Genomic DNA, 24,208 nt, shown 5'->3' with positions numbered 1-24,208 from the left:
AAGCTCTTCCTCCACCTACAAAGTGATGTCATCCCACACATTTCCAGTGTCCCACCCACAGTTTTCACCACCACTCAGGAAATCTATGCCAAGGGAGACACACTCAGGAAATCTATGCCAAGAGAGACACACTCAGGACATCTATGACAAGGGAGACACACTTAGGACATCTATGACAAGGGAGACACACTTAGGACATCTGATGCCACTTTCTTAGTTAGAGACACTATCTGATTATATAACCCTGGCTGGCCTGGAGCTTGCTATGTAGTCCAAGATGAACTCAAACTCACAGAGCTCTGTCTGTCTTTGCATCTCCAGTGCTAGGATTAAATGGGTACACTACTATGCAAGTTTTTCTCCCAGTGACAATATATATCAATATCTATTCATTACACACAAAATACCAAAGTCTTCTCCCTGCTCACAAGTATAAACTGTGACTACCTGACTTAAACCACTCTAATTTTTCTCAAACATAAATATAGATATAGATAAACAGTAAATCTATTTTATCCCATCCTTGTCACAGACTGTTTGACTGAGGACACATACTACAAGATTTAAATGAAAGTTTCTCACCTTTACTACCCCATCAAAACCAGGGATTGTGTTGACCTTTGCTCTCTTGGCTAATAGTTTGCTTTCTATCTTGTCACCCATGGCTTGAATAGCATGAGTGTCAGGTCCGATGAAAGTGACATCTGCTGCCGCCTGAGGAGAAAAACAAGATGGACTTAATAACAAAACGCCATGATGAAATCACAAAGAAAAGCTTATATAGGTATGTGCAATTAGATAACTTGATATTTAATTATAGTTCTGCAGCCATTGTTAAAATAAGAATGCGAGCCAGGATATCAAAGTGCAGATTGTAGTACTGCCTGACAACACAAAAGAGTGAAGATAAATGAAACAAAGCGTAGAGAATGCCAGCTTCACGTAGAAAATATTCTCTGAAAAAGTAACTTCCAAGGCACTGTACTTACCTATAACATGCCCTAACTAAATAAACCGTGCATCCTTGTAAATCTCGACATCATCCATGTCTTCCACACATTGCAACAAAACACAAAAACTCATGTTTGTTAAATACCAACTGTTGGCCCGTCTTTGAGCAAAATGTAGTGATCACACAAATGCCAGCAAATTTGAAGGAACACTTTTAGATATCTGTAACTCAGAGAAAACCAGTATGTTTACATCCTGTACCTACAGAAGATGCATCAAGAAGATGTGGGAACTTAAAAGGTACAATTATGGTTTTAATTAACAAAAACCCTGGGGACTGGAGAAATGACTCAGTGGTTAAAAACTCTTGCTGTTTGGTTTCCAGCACCCAGGCGTAGCTCACAGACTCCTGCAACCTCCTTTTCAAGGGAGCTAATGCCCTCTTCCAACTTCCATGGGCACTATGCATGCACATGGTACACAGAATGAAAAATACCAATCTAATTCATTGTTTTCCCTGAAAATGGGTCTACCTGCCTGTGTTTACATCACTGTAAAAAAAAAAGTGCTAATGGGGGAAACTGTGATTAGAGATATAACAAAGAGCTAGGTACTTAGTACCAGCAGAGCACAGGCTAGAAGAGGAGAAGAGTTTGCTGAAATAAAGGATGAGGCCATGGGATCAAGAAATAAAGCTAGCTGGATGTGTTGGCACAAGCCTTTAGGACCAGCACTTAGAGGCAGGCAGACCTCTGTGACTTTGAGATCAGCCTGGTCTACAGAGTGAGTTCCAGGACAGCCAGGATGATACAGAGAAACCCTTTCTTGGAAAAGAAAAAAAGCATGAAATGAAGCTAACCCCAAGGAGGGCAAAGTAGATGAAGAACCAAAGCAAGTAATTACAGCTGTGTGTAGCTTGGCCTGCCCTCCCACAATGGCCAAGGAAAATTAAAACCACTCAGAACAGAAAGTGGAAGTATAAAAGGTCATTAATGACAGGGTTATGTGGAAAGACACATATCTGAGAGATTAGATGACAGCTTGACTTGTACAATATGAGATAACCCAGCACACATATTCAGGGGGGGAAATGCAGGCCCCGCTGGGATACAAATTGTTCAAACTATCAGATAGAGGAGGAAATTAAAAACTGCCATGGAAGCTGGGCTATGGTGGCACACACCTGTTAAGCCAGCACTTGGGAAGTTGAAGCAGGAGGAAGTGAAATTTAAGACCAGCCTGAACTACACAGTGAGACCTTAACACAAAATAAAAATAAAATACAATTGAAATTACTCAGAGATAATGTATTGAAAAACTAATGTCTTTAAACTCAAAATTAGTAATTGTTTTTCCTCCTATCCAAAAGCAGATAAAAGAAAAGAAAATTCAATTTGAGTTCATTTGGGGCGGTGGCTATGGGGGAGCAAGTGTCTTGCTAGTCTGGCTGGAGTAAATAAAATGATGAAAGGAAGGGACTCCTCCTTCTTCTTCCTAAGCTACACTGACTCGGAAAGACAAACTGACTACAGAAAGCATGTGGATGTATGCAGCCTATGCTGCCTACGACACACAAGGCTGCCTTCATAAAGAAAAGCAAGTCAAAGAAACAGCTACGCCCGAGGGTTTTGGTTTGAGGGAGTCATCAGTGAGTCTGGGGATTGAACACAGGGCCCTAGATCTGCTGTGCAGGAACTCAAGCACTAAAGTGTGCATACCTCAGTATGTAAAAAGCTTTGAGGGGTTCTTCTGGAGGTTTGATGAACGTCTGATGAAGAACGGTCAGTTGTGAACGATGGCTGGGTAGGACAGGAGCATGCTGTGTCAGAACTCTGGCTGAGAGAGACCTAAGGAAGCCTGCCCATGCCCCTCAGTCTCTGGCATGTCTCATGCAAAGATCTTCTAACTTAGTCATGAAAAGCTAAGAAAATCCTCTAAAGTTTTATGAGCTCTTTCACAGGAGAATGTGGGAGAAGGCCAGAGAGACCTTCTGTTTCTGCTGGTGGCTCAAATTCCTTCCCCTTCTAATATCAAAGATGTCATATTTGGGTATAACATGACCTGAACTCCATCAGTAATTGTATAAAGCACTAAACTGAGAGTCCACTACTCAGGAGCTGACAAAAAGAGAACACTGGGATAGTAGAACAGCTAGGCCCTGATGCCAGCAACACGGGAACCCAATACCTACAACCACGGTGTCAGACACTGTAGAATTCTACACCAGAACCCAATACCTACAACCACGGTGTTAGACACTGTAGAATTCTACACCGGAACCCAATACCTACAACCATGGTGTCAAGACACTGTATAATTCTACACCAGAACCCAATACCTACAACCACGGTGTCAGACACTGTAGAATTCTACACCGGGACCCAATACCTACAATCACAGTGTTAGAAACTGTAGAATTCTATATGAGAGGTCTCTTTTGCCATAGCAGATACCAATACCTACAATCACTGTGTTAGACACTGTAGAATTTTATATAAGAGATCTCTTTGGCCATACCAGATTTTCACAAAATACAGTTTCATCCATGTTTTTATCTGGCTTTAACAGAACCTTCTTTGAGGGGAAATAGATGAAAAATGAAACTGTTCTGTGTAAGAAGGCAGGCGACCTCTACCTGCCATAACCTGTGTCTCCACCAGAATGAGGAAGCCACAGGCATCAGGGTAATAATAGAAGCACTTCTGTATCCCAAGCTGCAACTCACTGGACAGGATGTGAAGGCAACAGGCAACAATTGTACTTCAACCAACAATTGTCTTTTCAGATTCTCATTTTACCTGCTAAGCTGCATGATTTTGTCATCAATGCTGCTTTAAAAACCACTGTGCCCGGCAGATGCAATCAAGTAATCAGAATGCCCACACAAAGAGCTTGAGAGATAATATAAATGAGAATATCCAAAATACGTTATGATTATAGAGCAAGACTTGTGATTAACAGCAGCCTGCAACCTGGACCACTGATTAACCAGTCTTTCCAGATGCATTCTAATTTAAAGAAAATGACTTCCTCCAAAAAGCAAAATTACCCCCCAAAATGCTCACATCAAGTATTTAGTGACTATTCTTTATCTTATACACACAAAAGAGAAATAGCCTGTAAGTAAGAACATCAGGGAAGTTCTCAGACAAAGGTTTGAGTGAGGCAACTTCTTTTTCGCCAACGTGTTTAAAAGTACTCTGTAGGTCAGAATTCCATAAAATGAAAGAAAACATCATCCCAGACTCCTGACTCCTTAATGCTATATTCAAAAATAAATAAATAGACAGGTAGATAGGCAGGTAGACAGACAGACAAATGAGAGGATGGAGGATGTTGAGAGAAGATTGATTGGTGAAAGGAAAATAATGGAATACTTTGTTCCAAAGTCCCAAGTTTCTGACCAGAAAGAAGGGTATGATTTTTGAACTTGAGACTAAATTTTATCCACTAGTAAACTTTAGACATGGTGCTGCTAACTCTGAATATGTGTTATCCATGACGAATACAAGATTTACTGTTTAAAACATACTTTTCAAGTTCCTTTTAAATTTGCCATGAATGGTAAATAAGTGGACGCAGATAAATGTCTTTTAGTGGTCATAAAAATGAGGATTTTTATCATCATTGAAAATTAATGCTGATTCACAGAAAAAAAATCATGAAAAATCCAAAATTGCGGCTTCAATATTCTACTCACTTCCTAAATTCTCTGATTATTTTATGTCTCTGGTAAAGTTTAAACAAGAGAATAAAGAAAAAGAGGTGAAATTTGAGATTTAACTTACAGCAGGCTTTATATTGGAAATAAGGACAAAGGGAGATGGCTTGGTGGGTAAGAGCGCTTGCTGTGTAAACACTAGGACATGAGTTCAAATCTCCAGCACGTAGGTAAAATTCCAGGCATCTTCACAAGAGTACCTATAATCCCAGTGCTGTGGGAGGTAAAGACAGGCAGGTCCTTGGGGTTGCTAGCGAACTCATCTAATCAAACCAGCAAATACAGGTTAACTGAGAAACCCTAACCAAGGGTATATAGCAGAAACTGACAGACCAGGATGTCTGATACCTTCCTCCTCTAGCCTCTCACTGCAGCAAATAGAAGGAATGCCCGCTTATAAAAATTTAAAATGATAAACACTTTCATTGAAAGGCATACTTCAAGTTAGCAAATTGCTCAGTTATCAATTTATATTTTTTCAAATAAATAAATAAGTGGGTGAATGAAGGGATGAATGAATGAACAAGGTAGGCTGTCCTTTCCATGACCAGGCCAATCAGGAAGCCTCATCTGCGTGTTTTCCAGACAGCTACAACTACCACACCTCATCAAAGATGCGTCTTTTGGAGCACACAGAGGCTATTATAGAATCATTACATTCAGAGGGCAGAAATAGGTGACAATGGAGTTCCCAGCACCAAAAGATACATTTATAATACAACTTCTATACCCATAGTTCAGTGAACAACATACAAGGAGAAAAAACTAAGAGTCAGGGAACCAGGACAACTCCTGTGAGATAGTGCCTTCTGGACATTACAAGGATGTTGCATCCACAAATTCCCAGTTATGGTTGCTTGTACAACACCTGTTCAAGGCCACGCCAGTCAACATGCCAACAGGATGGAGGGAACTGACAAGACCATGCCCATAAATGAAGTGTTATCGGCTATCCCTCAATGCTGAGGAAGCACGAATAATTTTTCTTTAGGGATAAGCTCCTGACAGGTTGCAGAGGCCTAACTAGACAGCCTTAAATTCATGTACATAAAAGCAATACTAATTGGACCCGGTGGGGGTGTATAAAACAATACTGATTATAGGACACAAAGTCATGAATTTGAGAGAGAGTTGTAGGGGACAGGAAGCTAAAGGAGTTAGAAGAGAGGTGGTAGAAATGATGCAAATACAGTGTTCCCATATAGAAAAATTTCTAAAAGATTAAATTTTAAATTTAAAAATATGATGGAGTCTGCTAGATATGCTGGTGCACACCTCTAATCCCAGTACTCAGGCAGATCTCTGTGACTTCAAGAACAGCCTGGTCTATGGAGTGAGTTCCAGGACAGCCAGGGCTACACAAAGAAACCCTGACTTGAAGCCCTCTAACAAAAAAAAAAAAAAAAAAAAGGACTAAAGTCTGTCATGGTAACCCATGCCCCGACAACTTTAACCCCAGCACTTGGGAGGCAGGACAGGCTAGTGAGACCCTGTCTCAGAAATCATCAAACATATATATGGGGGGTAATGCTCCTCCCATCTCAGAGACATCTGCATTCTCGTCTATTGCAATGTTACCTTGTCCCTTAGGCACAATGGTGAAGGTTGGATTGAACTGACTTGGTCATGCTAGGCTTCTATTCACCAGAGCCGCCTTCAACTCTAGCAAAGTACACTGTTGCCATCAATAATGTCCTTGATTTCACCAACCTCAACTACAAGGTCTAAACATTCCAACGTTGTCACACCTATAGCGAGGTCCATGGCAGTCAAGGCTGAAAATATGGAACTTGTCATCAATGAGAAACCCATCTCTATCTTCCAAAATTCAGACCCAGCCAACATTAACGGGGGTGATCCTGGTGATGAGTGTGCTATGGAGTCACACCCATGGAGAAGGCCAGAGCCCACCTGAAGGCTGGAGCTGACAGTCATCATCTCTGCCCTTCTGCTAATGCCCTTCTGCTAATGTGATGGGTATGAACATGAAGAACTATGACAACCCGCTCAAGATCGTCAACAATGCACCCTCACCATCAGCTGCTTAGCCTCCGCGCCAAGGTCATCCGTAACAACCTCATTAGAGGGAGTCATAACCACAGCCATGCTTTTGCCTCACCCAGAAGACCAGCCTCTTTGTGGAACCTGTTGGGTGATGTTCATGGGTCTGCAAAGAACATCATACCCCTGCTGGTACATGGTATGTCCTCTACCCAACGCTGTAGGCAAGACCATCCCAGAGCTGACAAGAAGCCCTCTGGCATGCTCTTTCATGTTCCTACCCAGAAATGTAGATCTGAGACACCACCTAAAGAACACTAGAAGATACTATGGCATTAAGAAGATGCTGATGTAGGCAGAGTCCCCAAAGGGCATCCTAGACCATACTGAGGACCAGCTTATTGTCTATGATTTTAACAGGTACCCATACCAGCACAATGATGGACTTCACACCTACATGGCCTCCCAGGAGGAAGAAGCCCTGATGACCTGCCCCAGAAAGAGCCTGAGAGTAAGAGAAAGGTGTACACCAATTTAGCCCCCAAATCACTGACTATCTCCCCTCAGTGTTCATCCCAGATCCCTAGAAGGACAGGAGGAGCTTAGAGACCCCTACTCTCCTACATATCTGTTGGGATTAATGAGTCCTGGCCTTCAGCTGGATGTTGGGACTAATGAGTTCTGGCCTTCAGCTGTTCTTCCCTCCAAGCACCTTCTAATTAAAGTTACTAGAAACTGTGCCTAGTTTAGAGGATCAGAGGATGGGATCATCACCGGTTGGCCATTGACTGCAGTGTATTTAAGCCTATATGGTGTTAATGAAGGGGGCTTTCTGAACCAGCGTTTGGAGGTCCGTGTGTCAGTCTGTCTCTGCGTGTGTCGGTTTGTCTCTGCGTGTATATTCTCAACCTCCAGCCCCTTGCCCAAAGCTCACGAACTGGGTTCTAGCGCACAGAGTGCAGACACGGGGGCACGGTGCACGGCACATATCAACAACAAAGTTTTCTGCATCCAAAAAATAATAAAAGGGTAGAGAGCAACTGAGCAAGACACCATAATCACCTCCTGGCCTATACACACACATACACACACACATACACATGATGCATCACACACACACACACACACACACACACACCCCACAGACACATATGTACAACACACACACAAATACACAAGCTTTTAGCCAAAGCATCCTCTCATTGCATGAGTATTATACTATGAGATGAGCTACTGTCACTGTGCTCATTCTCTGGTCTGACAAAAATGGTACCCTAGCTACCTGTGCTACAAGCTGGGAATGGACTCTGAGAAGCTACATGGTGTCCAGTAAGTGTCAGAGCAGCGAACAGTGGAGAACCCACCATCCTTTTCTCCTCTCCCTGTTGCTGCTCCCACTGTATTCTCATGCAGCAAACTCTACCACATGGCATGCTGAGTGCAAAGAGCCACATGTCATCAAGTCTGGTAATAGTATGTTGTTGTGCTCAAAGTGTGGTAAAAACAGCCTGCTAAGAGATTTGTTATGGGATGCAAACACTTTCTGTTTTCAGCAAGGTACTCTGGTACTTCTCTGTAGTGTTACTCAGATTTTGGGGAGATGGTCTGGTTTGGGTTGGAGTTTTTGGTTTGTAGCCCTGGATCACCTAGACTCTCATCGTAGACCAGGCTGACCCTGAAAGTGTTGTATACGCTCTTCCAGCCTCCTTCTAAACCGCCACACTGTAAGATGAGTTTTGTTTCTGTTTGGTTGTTGTTTTTGTTGTTATTTACATTTAACTTAAAAGCAAAAGAACAATTCAGTTTCATGCCATAAAAAAATTCTAGGCAATGCTGAGCATTGTGCGAGAGAGAGAAGGCAGGCTTGCTAAGATCTTCTTAGTAAAGGTTTTCAGCCTGAACTCTGTGTCCTTTCTCAAATAATCATTGCAAATAAAAGGTAAGCCAAACACTTAAGCAAGCAGAAGGGAGGGACATTCCTAGGGGACTTGTTTGTGGTGGAACAGTACCAGTACCAGTCCTGTGAGGGAGCCTGCAAGGTGACAAACATGACTAGAACTATTGAAGACGAACACCAATTAACTCTCCCGGCACTGATAAGAATGAAGCTCCATTGCTGCAGCAAGGCTAACGTTCTACTTTAAATCTCTAAATCAAAATAAGAGCTCAGATTTTCTGAGATTGTTTGGGATGCTCCCTAACTGTATATTCTGCTGAAACCTCATGGCGCCCTTACCAACTACATTTCAATTACATAATACTGTATGTTAACAGTGCAAGTAAAGGAAGCCAGGTCTTCTTTCTCTCTCAATATTGGTGGGATCTGGATTTCATTTAGTCTAATGTATTGTCTGTATTAAGTGTCTACTTGGCACGATGTGCTCAAGGAGAAATATTACTTCCAGATGATGGCTGCGCACAGTGTTTAGTTAAGGGGAAAGAAGCATGGTAGCTTTTGCTTTCTCCACTTCAGCCACTGGCAGAAGTCAGATTCCTGGCCCCGCACATGCTAAGGAATACAGTTAACTATACTCCACGTTCTTCACACATGGTGGGGAGGACATACAGCAGCAAGGGAGCACTCCATTCCTAGTACTTGGCAATGAGACAGGTTCCAGTTCTATTTTCCAGCTACTATTAAGTCAGAAAACCATTACGTTTCCTTTATTGAATGTTTTGAAGTTTTAAGAAAGATGCTTAGAAAAAACAAGAGACTCTCAGTATTTTTTATTTTAATTTTAAAAAGCATTTAAACAAATTCTAAACTTCTGAGTATTTTTACTTTGGGACTTAAAATTATGGAAAAATATATTTTTAAATTCAAACCACCATCTTCACAGTTAAATTGGAATTATTCTAGAACTTGTCAAAGACTTTTGTCATCCCCTTTGTGCGTATCTACTTCCTTATCTTCATTTCCCTAATCAGCACTTTCTTCAAGGGAAGAAGAAAGAAAGAGGTTCTGTAGTTCAACTTCACCAGCCTACACTTGGCACATCAGGATGCTGAAATGCAAGGACTTAGCATAAACCTGAGTGGGGCTGTAAATCTTTTTTCTCTATGAAAAACATAACCACAGTAACATTTCCAGCTGAAGGATGCACAGTGTTCCTAATGCTTAAGGACAGGAATGAAACATTTCCTCTTCCCTGAGATGAAGGTGTCATGTTAGAAAACAGTAAGGTCTCTAAGATTAAGATTCCACAGACCTCCTCTATCATGAGAACCTGCTTGTACTAGCAAGAATCTAAGAGAAACAATAGAGATCGTATCCCCAAGATATAAAAAAAGTTAAAGTTAACAAAACATCAGACTGTGGGGTGATTTTTGACCTCCATCTTTGAAAAGGATTCCAGTTTAATATTGGAGCACTATAGACAATATATTCATAAATATTGGTGTCTTAGTTGGGATTTCTATTGATGTAAAGAGACGCCGTAGCCATGGCAACTCTTACAAAGGAAAACGTTTAATTGGGGCTGGCTTACAGCTTCAAAAGGTTAGTTTGTTGTCATCATGACGGGACACAGCGGTGTACAGGCAGATGTGCTGCTGGAGAAGGAGCTGGGAGTTCTACATATTGATCCGCGGGCAGCAGGAGTCCTCAAAGCCCACTCCACAGTGACACACTTCCTCCAACAAGGCCACACTTCCTAATAGTGACACTCCCTATGGGCCACACATCCAAACATATGAGTCTTGGGGGTCATACCTATTCACAATTGACAATCACACTCCAACCTTGTATGAAATGATTCGTTGTATCATATATCTACCTGGCATTTTTAAGAAATTGTGTTTACTTTCATTCTATAGTGTAATAGTGACAAAGCCTTAATTTAATGTATAATTAGAAATGCAAATGGTTTTCTTTAAAGATGAGGAAACAGAAGTGAACAGCTTCACATTTATCACCCATATGTGATGCTGAGCTCCTCCTCATGCAGACTGGTTCTAAGAATTACTGAGTTTGAAACTGTCATTTCTTCCTTTCATACCTCATAGAAAACAGGCATTGTTCTTCAGTTTCAATATTTAAAATGAGATTTTTTCAGATTTCCTTGGTTCGATTATTTTTACTGCCCAGGAATATAGAAATTATTGTTGCTATTTAGTAAAAAATTATTTTTTCTAGTTTAATTTCAGAATGTAACTTAAAGCTATGAATGTGGGTGAGCAATTTTACAAAAATCAGGATCTGACAGCACTTTGATTGCATAAGAGATGTGGGCAAGGGTGTTCGTCACATTAATATCAGGAGCTGATGGCCAGGCAGAGAGGCCAGGGCACAGGAGACAAATGAGAGACCTTTTGGTCGTCAGTTCAGACTTCAGATATCAAATTCCACTTTATAGCTTTCAAATAGTCAATTCCAGTCTCTGCTGTTTATGCTTCCTGGTTCCTTTGAAAACATTCCTAAATTTCCTTTAAATTTGCTCCATATCACTTTTCCTCCACACACCTTGCTTAACTTACTACTTTCCAAAACACCTCAAGTTTTCACTACCACTGCTGGATGAAAATGAGATCATGGTGTGAACGTGTTCACTCTCTAGCTGTGGTAGTGACGCTCCCCTTGCTGCACAGCTGCTGCACTGCAGCTGTGGTACAGCCTAACGGCAAGGCTCGCTTTGGGTGTTGGGTGGAATGGTAAACTGGGAGAGATCCAGCTTTGTAGTTAACTGCTCTCGGCAACAGCATGGTAATTCCTCACACTGAAAGAATACACATTCAATACTTTCGTTCTTTATTCTGTTCAGTAACAAAGATATAGTGAAGCCAAAATAATACAGAGACATAGAAGCATGATTCAGGCTGAGATAATCTGTTAGATGGGTAATTTACTTTAAGTTAGGGGGTTATAATGCTACTAACAAGAACTACAATATTTATTTAGTAACTGTTGTTGAGGTGGGTTATCTTTGGCCTCAAATTTGCCATGAAACTGAGGATGGCCTTGAACTACTGATCTTTCTGCATTTTCCTTCCAGGGCAGGGAGTAGGGGTACTGTAGTAGGTCTGCCACCACATCCAGATTTGTATTTATATACATGGGGCTGTTCTGAGGCTGGTTTTGCCCCAAAACCATTTTACACAGATAATATTTCATTCATCGGATTCTAATTTGCATGAGGTTTACTCTAGAATCATAGTAATGATTCATCTAAGGAAATCTTTGACATTCCATCTTAGATAAAAAGGAAGGGAGGTAAAATTGTAGCACCAGTGATGGCCTCCACTCAATCAAGAAAAGGACAATCTATGAGATGAAACAGCTACCATGGTCCACTAGCCTGACGAAATGACAGACCAAAACACAGCCACAAATCAATGTTCTTATCTCTGACTTTGCACCTTGTCATACCATCTAAACCTGTTTGCCAACTGGTAGAGTGGCAAGCAATTATGCAAGAAGCTAAAGGTCACAAGCTGATCACAGGGAAGCAAGCAAACATCAGGTGGCCCTGTGTGCCCTGCCCAGATTTACACACACCTATTACCCTAGCATCCCACTAGGTTAGTGCCCTTTTGCATTATGAACACTCTATGGCTTAGACAGAACTTTCACACAAAGAGTTCATAACCTAATAGAACAATGTGCATAGCAACCAATAAAAACTCAGGGTAAAAAGGGTAGTCAGAACACTAGAAATTAAATACCAGACATGGCCAACAGAAAATCAAGGAACACTTGACAAAAAGAGATGACATTTTAGAGAGAAAAGACAGACAGGATTTGTAAAAGAAGCATGAGAACATAAACAAAGATCTTAAGTATATAAGCAAAGCACAGTCCCACAATACGAAAAACGTTTTCCAGGGGAAGAGTAAAGGGCAACATACAACCACTGCTCACTTATAAGGACTTCCTCTTTCTTTACCAAGGGCTACAATAATGAGATTTCAACTTTAGACTTCTTCAATATCAAGTTAATTAAAGTCATCATTTATTCATCAACCAAGAGCAGCCAAGGACTTATTCATGCCAGGGCCATGCTAATCCTAGTGATTTGATCACACACACACACACACACACACACACACACACACACACAAAAGAGAGACAGGAAGGAAGGAGGGATGAAACGAACGAACAAACGAACACAGATGCATCATTGCCCTTGTTCAGCACACAAACCTACAAGAAGACAATGTACAAACAATAAGTGACCATGAAGCTTGAGTGTGGTACTGGAGTTAGGAAACCCTATGAAAAAACTCAGTAATGGCATAAAGAATAAAACAAAAGTGGGTGGAAATTTTTTTAGCTAACTCAACTCAAGCTGTATGTGATAATCTCTCTTCTGTGTGAACCCACCATCTCCCAAGTTCAACTATCAACTGTGCAGATACAAGACAAAGATGATTCTCTCCCAGACACAAATTCCCTAAACACTCACTTCTAAGAAGTTACCCCTTCAATTAATATTAAGTATTGTTATAATTCAGTATGTTCAGATCACCTGGAATTTCTCTTTCTCAAAAGGTACAACCAGATAGATGGTTCAGCTCATTAAAAAACTTGTCACATAAGCCTGATGACCCAAACTTGATCCCTGAACCCACTTAAAGGTGAAAAGAGAACGTAACTCCAAAAAGTAAGTTGTCTTCTGATCTCAACATATACACCATGGCATATTCTACCTATCTATCTATCTATCTATCTATCTATCTATCTATCTATCTATCTATCTATCTATTTCTATCTATCATTCTATCTATTTCTATCTATCATTCTATCTATTTCTATCATTCTATCTATTTATATCTATCATTCTATCTATTTCTATCTCATTCTATCTATCTATCTATCTATCTATCTATCTCACACACATTCACTCACACACATACCTTTGCTATACTAACCTTCTGCTTAAACAAGATTTTAGAAAGCAATCTTCTCCCTTCGTTAAAGTTGAGCCTTGTAAATGACGAAAAAACAAGTAAGCTTCATATCTACTCAAGTGATCATTATGTTCTATCAACTACTAGTAAGGATAAATACTAATCTCAGCAAAGTACTTTAGTCATTACCATGACCTAGCCTTTCAAAACCATGACAGATGGTGCCGATTCCTCACACTGCCCAGGTCAAGAGACTCTTCATATCAAACATCTTAACTTCATCCTTGCATAAAAGAAAGTGTCATCGTTAAGAGCAGGAAATGTGGCATCTACCTGAATTCCAGCCCCATCAAATACAAAGACAGCCTGGTTTGCACAGTATGTTCCAGGCCAGCCAGAGCTACATAGTAAGCTTCTTTCTGAAAGAAAATGAAAAAAGACCATAAACATGGATGCTAATGTGTATTAACAGCTGACTGTTCTGTTTCCAGAGCTTTCCTCAAGCCGAGCTATTCTTGTCTTCTTAGATTCCTCAAATCCCATGAACTAAATACCAACAATTGTGGCTGTCAGCAGTATCACCAAGTCAGGTCACTGGCCCAGCACTGGTCCTATAATAAGCACAGTTGCTGTATTTAAAGTCATGTGTTTCTAAAACTTTTAACTAAAGATTAGTAACTGAAAGCTCTTTCTATCCCCAGAGTCAACACAAGTGATAATTATAGAAAGAATGAAAATATAAAACCCACACATAAGTGCTCTCAAATAATGAATTCTGACCTCTATTTTATTTTTAAAGTGTATGGGTGTTTTTCCTGCACACCCATATCAACCACCACTGCTGCCTCATCTCCAACCTTCTCCACTGCTGACCCATCTCCAAACTTATCAACCACTGACCCATCCCCAACCTTCTCCACCACTGACCCATCCCAAACCTTCTCCACCACTGACCCATCTCCAACCTTATCAACCACTGACCCATCCCCAACTTTCTCCATCACTGACCCTTCTCCACCACTGACCCATCTCCAACCTTCTCCATCTTCACTGACCCATCTCCAGCCTTGTCCATCACTGACCCATCTTCATCCTTCTCCATCACTGACCCATCTCCAATCTTGTCCATCACTGACCCATCTCCAACCTTGTCCACCACTGACCCATCCCCAACCTTCTCCATCACTGACCCATCTCCAACCTTGTCCACCACTGACCCATCCCCAACCTTCTCCATCACTGACCCATCCCCAACCTTCTCCATCACTGACCCATCTCCAGCCTTCTCCATCACTGACCCATCCCCAACCTTTTCCATCACTGACCCATCTCCAACCTTGTCCATCACTGACCCATCCCCAACCTTCTCCATCACTGACCCATCTCAAGCCTTCTCCATCACTGACCCATCTCCAACATTCTCTACCACTGACCCATCCCCAACCTTCTCCATCACTGACCCATCCCCAACCTTCTCCATCACTGACCCATCTCCAATCTTTTCCATCACTGACCCATCTCCAGCCTTCTCCATCACTGACCCGTCCCCAACCTTCTCCACCACTGCTACCCACTCTAACTCTGCCCTATCCCAATCCTCACTTCACACACATATGCACATGTACACACACACACACACACACACACACACACACACTCACATCATTGGCGAGCCCCTTCTACAGATCATTAGTCTGTCTTAGGGTTTCTATTGCAGTGAAGAGACACCATGACCACGGCAGCTCTTATAAAGGAAAATATTTAACTGGGGCTGGCTTACAGGTCAGAGGTTTAATCCATTGTCATCGTAGTGGGGAGCACAGTGGTACTCAGGCAGTTATGGTGCTGAAGAAGTAGCAGAGAGCTCTGCGTCTGGATCAGCAGGCAGCAAGCAGAGAGAGTCACACTGGGCCTGGCTTCTGAAACCTCAAAGCCCACCCTCAGTGACACATTTCCTCCATCAAGTCCACACCTCCTAACAGTGCCACTCCCAGTGTGCCTGTTGAGGGCCGTTTTCACTCAAACCACACTGTCTCAGGTCAGGCAGTAATCCTAATCCAGTAGATCACTACAGTGTCAAGACGATACAATGAAGAAACACGGCAATTCAATAACTGGAATTACATGCAGAAGAAGGCGAAGTAGAAAGTCAAGTGTTCCTGACTAAACTGAGTTGAAACCCAGGACAGTAGGCCCGCACTGCCCTACAAGACCAAAAGTGCCATCAGAATGGCCACCTGCATGGAAATTCAAATACCAACCGCCAGTTTCAATCTTCTTGTAGGGAAACACAGCTGCCACCTGCTTCTCAAGTGAGAGCACAGCACCATGGAAGGCAGGTATAGAAGTCATTGTGAGCACCTGACTCCAGAGAATACATATTTCACTAGTATTATTCATAAGCATATAGATTGGATTTACTTATAAGACCAAACCTATCAACAGAAGTAGTAACTAATGTAATAGGGCTCTTAAGGTACAAATATTTAACTTTATTAATTTTATTATATACTTATATAATAAACTCATACAAAAACAAGTTTAAATTAAAAGAAATATGGCTTTGTATACAAATTATTTTTAATAAAGAAGCATTAAAATATGGTTCAAAGAAAAAAATGTCTTAGATAAAAGATACTCTGGATCCAAAACAAAACCACCCACCCCAGTGCTAGTACAGAATTGCCATGAGAACCCCCTCCTCCCGCTTGGTGCTCACAGCATCAGCAGCTGCAGCCAGCACTGAGGCACAAGTCTGTAGTCCACAGCCGCCATTATTAAAATCCCCTTGGGGCTTGTTGGCAGGGAGTAAATTAAGTCCTTATGTATTGAGAAGCACATCCATTTGAAAAATGTACAGGGGCAATGAGCCTTAACATTATCAAGTATTGAAACGACAAGGAAACGTGTTCTGTACAGTTTAACTACAAGGTCTAAATTTAGTGTATTTCACTTGTTTTCCTAACTGTGTAAAAACAACTCAATTTGGCCCTTATATTTAATATGCCACTTACCAATCATACATCCAATATTGGGTTTATTTGCCAAGCACTTACCTTTTTTAATGCTAAAATAAAACTAAAATAAATAAGTTAAAATAAAACCCCTATCACCTCTATTAAACAGATAGCACAGTTTGTTTTTGTTTTTTGTTTGTTTTTTGAGTTTTTGTTTTTGTTTTGTTTTGTTTTGTTTTTGAGTCAAGGTCTCTGGCTGTCCTGGAACTCACTTTGTAGATCAGGCTGCCTCTGCCTCCCAAGTTCTGGGATTAGAGGTGTGCACCACCACCACTACCCAGCTGGCACAGATTTCTGCAACCAAATTACATAACCCAATAATTTTCCTGGTGGCAAAATGTATCATTACATAGCATACTCATAGGGTATTCACACATACAGAAAAGAAAAATCTCACTTTAACTGAAGTTCATTAATACTGAAAGACTAATTGAAGAAAAGTTGATACAAGACCAAACCACCTTTAAAACATGACTCTAACCTCAAACACATAACACCATTCAACATGAAAAGGGAGACTCCAGTCTCATACCAAGTAGGAGAGTTATAATGGCTCTTTTCAAGGTGAATTTTCAAAGACTTTAAACAGGCTTTTTTTGTTATGTTCTAGTTTTGATAACTAGAAAACTAGAATGTAATCCATATGACAGCAATATTTTCAGTGTTTCTCAGTTCTAAAAATGTCTGAAGTCTCAAGGGAACCAAGTCCTTTATCCTTACATTTGATGTGTGTAAGTGGTAAAAACAGAAATAATCATTTTCTTTTCCAACAGCGGCAATGTAAACCTTCCCATTCCAGAAGTCAGACGGTACCTCCTCAACACAGGAAGGCCATGTGTATCAGAAAAAAACTTGAAGCTCACTTTCAGATGGCTCAACCTTTTACCACAAGGAATTTAATTGCACATTTACTAAAAAGCAATCAACTGCAGAAGCAGAAGAAGCCTCGTGTAACCTATTACCCTAATCCTAGCCAAACACTCATTCTGCAAGCGACCTGCCGGGGACTCACGGTCTGGAGCTGACACTGCAGAGAGGTCATGGCTCCATCACCTTAGCCCTCCAAACCTGCAATCAGAACTCTGTTAGATGAGTCAGCACCCTAACTTCTCCCATCTGTACAGCTGCTGGAAGTAGCTCTTACTGACAACTGACAAGTTGCTTAGCACTGCAGAATTTGATAATTCATGTCTTACCAAATTTTTACTGACTTGGAAGAAAATAAAACGCCAATTAAAAGCAGATGTCTCTTTTAATTCTAACTGACTGAGAAACTTACCATTTCTTTTTTAACACAATGTGGACACAGAACGAACACAGATGACAGTTTGGACAGTTAAATACTTTAACTCGTGTGACTTTATCTGGCAAGGAACCAAAGTGAATCGTTTCAAGTGGTCATCGAAGTCAAATTCACTGTCACAGTTTTACAAAGGTTGCATGGTCAAAACATTAATAAACTAATATTCTCAAGATCTTCAGTTTTATCTTCTCTCATACAGAAACTTTGCAAAGCACATTGTTCAACTATAAAAGCTTTCCCAGCAAAAGCTAACATAAAGACTAATGATCTTGCCTTCAGAAAATGACCCAAGGGCAAACCACATGTCTGGTCAACATCTGACTTGAATATAGACTCTTCAGTACTGTCAGGTACAAATTCGCTGACTTCAGACTCTAATCATGAGTTCCAAACAAGTTTTTTTGTTTAGATTTATTTCCATTTTATGTATATGTGTGCGTGCCTACTTATATGTACACCGTGTGCATGCAGGCTCCTGTGGAAGCCAGAAGAAGATGTCAGAACCCTTGGAACTAGAATTGAAGACAGTAGTGAGCTGCCCAATGTGGGCGCTAGGATCTGAACCCAGGTCCTTGGCCAAGCAATAAGAGCTCTTAATCACTGAGCTGTCTACCTAGTCCCTGAACAAATTTCTTAAATTGGATGTTTGGGCCAATGCTGCAACAATAAGTACACAGATACATAGACAAAGCATGATGCATACACATATACTTAACTGATAACATTAAAACTCACTTTCTTGTAATAAGTCTAAGTTCTGACCGTAAATTAATTTAAAATATATTTAAAAATCATAATGTTCTGAAGCCAGATGGGCTAGTGAATTCTCACACTGCTCCATCTTGTCACAAAGTAACCTGTAATAAAAGCCCATGTCTCAAAAATACTCCATTATAAAATATCAAGTTTTTAATACAGAGTTTCAAGACATCAGTAAGCAACCTATCCCCATATCCAATGACATAGACCACAGCCTTGGAAGCCAGTTCTTTACTGACCTTGCGAGCTTCCAACAGCTATCAGCATATAGCAGGGTGAGTCCCAAAAATAATTTCCACAATGATCCCAAGCATTCATCTAAAACCTATGAGATTCAAAGCCTAGCAAGCCATCAACTTTGGAAACAGTCAGCTGAGCTGAATAGCTTGGAAGCAGGAGGATCCAGGGCAGGTTCAAAGCCCCATGTGTAGTAAACAGTATTCTGGCTTCACAGAAAGCCTGGCACGTGAAAGCATTTGGGGAGGAGGAGAGAGAGAGGTGAGACTGGAGCAGGAGTCAGCCTGCTTCCTGCATGGCCACTCAGAGATCCTCCACGGCTCTCAGCTCCTCTGCTCTGTTTATTCCCAGTATACATTCACTATCCTTAGAAGCTACTGCAGAACGGAGCAGCTCGAGCAATGGAATTTAAATGAGTGACATGTGCTGAAACCTGGGCTTGCCACCGCTAATGAGCACATTAAAGGGAAACGCTCACTAGATGCCTGCAACCTTTTTATTTACCCTGTGTGCATGATTCAACATCAATTAAAACTGGCTGCAGAACAGTAACACAACACTGCTGCCACTCTCAGGAATCAGAGACAAGCAGGAAATTTTCACATTGCAGTGGCTGAAATCATTTTGCAAAACACTACTGTACATGTGGTCAGCTTCAGCTAGGATCCATGAAACACGGAGCTGGAGAGATTGCTCAGCAGTTAAGCGCACTTACTACTCTAACAGAGAACCAGGGTTCAGTTCCCAACACCCACATCAGAAAGCTACCATCTTGTCTAAAATTTTCCCACAGCATGTACCAGGAATGCGGCGTTTCATTGAGAAGACATTGTCCACAACAGCGCAGGCTTTGTCCATGCCTCTCCTGATATGGACAGTCCTTTAACAGTTCAGCCCAGGAAAGCAAGTGGAGCCCTGAATATACAACCTTAGCTGCACTGGCACGTGACCGCGATCTCTCTCCAAGCCTTGGGGACCAGGCCTATCCTTGTGCCTACTCTGCCTCCCTGTGGGCACAAAACGTGCCTTACCTGGTGTGCTCTACAAGTGTTTTCTCACTGGCTGGGTTCAGTCAAGAGCACCTGGCAGATCTGGGCAGCTGCGCGGGTCTGACAGACCTGAGACGCAGCACAGTGGCTCCCACTCAGGAATGGCACCAGTGCATTCTGTGTTCCTGCCCTCTACCCACTTCTACCAGGAAGAAGCCTAGGTAAGTGAGATGATGTCTCTTTGCATTCCACACGCACATTTTAAGCCTTTGCTAGGGGAGTTCAAGTCTTTTCACATGTTTGATTCCTGGAAAATTTTCTCTCTCTCTCTCTCTCTCTCTCTCTCTCTCTCTCTCTCTCTCTCTCTCTCTCTCACTCTCATACACTATCAATAGAAGCTGCTGCTAATTCTATTACATCAGTTTTTCTCAGCTGCCTCAAGAGTTAATGGTTATTCTGTGAGACCGAAGAATTAGTAAGATTTTGGTACTATGAAAAAAATAAGAACTACATTTCTCAAAAATTTATTCTATTATATGTAAAACACAAATGAATCAAATTCCAATATTTTGTATGTGGCAACTAACTGGCCCTGGAGATGATGATAATTTTCTTTGTTTGTTCTACTCCAAGCACTCATTGTAACAACACAGCATGGAGAAAGCTCTCAGCAGCAGCTGTTTACTAGCAGGTTTTAAAGGGACACTGGGATTCAGGGCTTACTGTTTTAAATTAAACTCTAGGATTCTGTCATTGTTATTTGTTGTTGCTTGCTTAGGCTTAGAGACACTGTCTCACTATGTCTGCACAGAGCCCAGGTTAGCCTTGAACTCTCAGCAGTCCGCCTGCCTCAGCCTCCTTTTTAGTGCTAGAATGCCAAGCATGCATCACTATGCCCAGCTGCATAAAGCTTTTTAAACAGCAGGGTGGGGGAGGGGCGCTGACTGTACGAGCTGACATCATAGGGACTATTTCCTTTTGTGTATCTCCTCCCACTCTAATGGTAATAATGTTCAGTCAATAATGACACACCTTGAGTAGAAAGAGCTAAGGCTTTTAACAGCATATCCTGTTTGAGTTATTTTGGTTTTTGTTCACTAGCAATTAAAAAAATGGCAAAAACCCTGTACTCTTTCTCTGTTCCTGAACATATAGATTGAAGGTAAGTGAAACTTGCATCTTTATCAACAGGGAACATATCAAAACCAATGACTAAAACAACCTGGGCTAGACATGGAAGAGAGCATGAACAAGTCCAAAATGAGTTACTGCTGAATCTCACATCTCCTGTGCCAGTCTGGCAGCCCAGAACAGAAGACATGAAAACACACTGTGCTTCCTTTTATAAATTTTCTTAAATGAAAAACTTCAGACACAATCAAAAGTAGGCTTTATACTAAAATGGATCCCTAAGTATCAACCACCCAGCTTCAGCAATTATTTTAAAACTACTTTTGTTTTTATTTCAGCAGTACTAAAACCAACTGAGCCTTCTAAACATGATGTCATTACAAGTTAATTCCAAACCCTGAGCCCATCTATGCTTCACTAATGCAATGCTCTATCATCACAGAATGAGTGCAAGGGTGTAATCAATTCTGCTTTCACACTCAACATATTTTCTCTAAACTATGGCATTCTTATCAGCAATGACATATGTAAGAGTTGTTATTAATTAGTCAAAACAATTCCTTATAAATAAAACATTGTGGTTAAGAAACGCAACACATTCTTTTTAGCCTACAATGTGCTCTTATTTCTCTTCCCATCTACAAACAACAAGCTACGGAGTGAAAGACATGCGGCCTAGCCGGTGGCAGCACAGGAACGCTAGGCAGATCAGCTCACAGAAAATCACGCCCTCTCCCTGAAACGCCAGCACACCAAACACCATCTCCAACCAGTGCCTTGCAACTAATAATATTCTTAGATAAAGTCCAGTCCAAAACAAAGGCCCAATGTCATCTCATTATTTCTGCTTCTTTGCCGTTTTTAGACAGCATGCACTTAAAAGCTTAATTTTAGAATGAACGTGGGGCTGGCCAGGAAGAATCACCAGCCACATGGAAAAGCGATAATTAATGTTACTTCATTTAATCCAATGAAATCTTCAACTTACTCCTTTCACTTGAAAAGTCTTTCCTACTGAATTCTAAACCTAGGAGTTGGACACAAATACAGCAATAACAATCAATTTTAAAAGAAAGTTCTATAAAACAGAATTAAAAGTAGCTTAATAACACAAAAACACAAGATAATTCTCAAAATGATCTTTCTACAGTGATTTCCTGAATTTCTAATCTTAACTCAGCAACTTCTCTTGTCAAAGAGAGCACAGCAAGAACTGAAAGTCCTGATGTGAGAGGATTAAAAAGCACCTCCGCCTTTCTATCAACGAAGAACAACCAAAATCTGCAGATAATGTATGAAGCAAATGAGTCAGAAATGCTAATGAGAGGGGAAAATGACATACATGTTCAAATTAGATGATCTTATTTGATTCTTCTAATCAAAGACAAGAGTTTTAAACAAATTAAGGAAAATTTAAATGAATTATATTTATAGTTGAAACAGGCCCCATTTTCTATGTGGTCTACAGTGATTATTTCATAAAGTTTAGCACAAGAATCAGAAACCATGTCATTATATTTTAAGATTTATATAAATATCAATATACAGCATTCACTTCTTACTTTAGCCCAAAGTAAATAATACAATAACAAAACCCATAAGCTCACCATGACTTACTTAATGAGAAAACTCTTACTACACACAATGAAAAGCATTTTGGTTTTTGGGTTTTTGTTTGTTTGTTTTTTGTTTTTGTTTTTGTTTTTTTTCAGAAAAGCTTCCCCTACATGCCATGGAAAGGCCTGCAAGCATGGCCTTTTGATCTCTAGCAGCCTGTAAAACAAGCCTGTTGTGATGTTGACCTCCAGGGCCACAAGAAGAAACACAGGAAGTCTACGGAAGCCTACACTGTCCTGTGTTGCTGAACCATGATGTTTGGCAGCTAGATGGACTCAGTTCATTTTTCCCTAACAGTGTCTTCAACTTGCAGTGGGTCTATTGGGACACAACCGTCTGTTGCATTGACAAAGCAAAGAGGAAACTCATGATGCAAGAACATTAGCAATGATACATACCAAAAAAAGATAGTCAGAATGCAAACAACTCTATATCATTTACTCAACAACAACATTATAAACCCAGCTAACGTCATTAATCATCAAACAAATTCAAATCAAAACCACCATGAAACACCACTACATGGTGAGACAGAAGTACGGCAAGAATATCGAGCAACCACTAGTAGAGATGTACAACTATTCCTCCTAGCACTCAGATTCGAACAAACACAACTGAAAGTGAGTGTTCAGAAAAATCAATTGTTCTGAGCATGCTCACTTGTAATAGCTAAACGAGAAAAGCATTCAAATGCCCAGCAATACACAAATGGTCACAAGTAAAACTGACTTACCCTTACAGGAAAATATATGACTCAGAAACGAGACCAAATTAATTTCATACTGGTATTTACAACATGGATCAATTACAAAATAAGTATGCTGAGTAAAAAAAAAGAAAAAAGAAAAAAAAAGAAAAGAAAAAAGAAAACGGGGAACTCATCCAAATTGAACACATCCCGTATGATTCCATCTGTATAAAATTCTAGCAAGGCAAAACAACCTACAACAACATAAAGTAGATCCCAGTTGCCTAGAGGGAAGAGGGAAGGCGTGGGAAGGGGCAGGAAGGAAAGAAGCCAGGGGCACGTGGGAGTCCCTAGAGCTCAAAGACACACCCTTCCTCCTGATTATGATTTCCTGTGATTACGATGTTAGGAGTGCACCTAAGTGGGGAGTAAATTACTGTGGGGATACTTAACTGAATACCAGTATATTTCAATAAAGCCTCTTTACCACAAAAGTAAATAAGCAACTGTAAACAAGCATTAAATTGTTGTTTTTAATAAATGCTGAACTGAAGACTGGAACTGACAATTACATACAATTTAAAGTAAAAAAAATGGCAGGGGTTGATAAATAAATATAGGAAGAGAAAAAGACATTAAAAAGTAAATATAACAAAATATTTCAGCATGTAAATATATACTATAATTCTTTTTTCTGCATCACTTAAATTTTTACATACAAAACCACGGGGGAGGGATATTAGCACATGCTCCCAATTGTTGGCCCCAATGCCTGTGCGAGTCTGTGGACAGATTTAACAGCAGCAGCAACAAGCATCAGTCTATGTTTAGGATGATGTTGCTGTACTGGTTTTCTCCTGTTGCTGTGATAAGCACCATTACCAACAGCAACTTAGGGAGGGAAGGGTTTGTTCTCCTCTTACAGGTTACACTGAGCAGGAATCCAAA

At 40.7% G+C, this 24,208-nt stretch overlaps 1 protein-coding gene across 5 annotated transcripts in view; it reads right to left on the bottom strand.

The window, feature by feature from the left end:
* Pcca (propionyl-CoA carboxylase subunit alpha) overlaps positions 1-24,208 on the bottom strand; it is a 306,130-nt gene that overhangs the window by 227,647 nt on the left and 54,275 nt on the right. For all 5 annotated transcript variants that reach the window (XM_085698173.2, XM_085698172.2, XM_048422206.3 and 2 more), the window contains one exon: positions 583-714. In XM_085698173.2, coding sequence (XP_085554299.1) covers positions 583-714 — 132 coding nt within the window. The remainder of the gene's footprint in view (positions 1-582; positions 715-24,208) is intronic.

Source organism: Myodes glareolus, chromosome 12 (genome assembly GCF_982192425.1).
Source record: "Myodes glareolus chromosome 12, mMyoGla1.1, whole genome shotgun sequence".
NCBI lineage: Eukaryota > Metazoa > Chordata > Mammalia > Rodentia > Cricetidae > Myodes > Myodes glareolus.
Note: the sequence above shows the minus strand (reverse complement) of the source record. Positions and strands in the feature narration are given on the sequence as shown.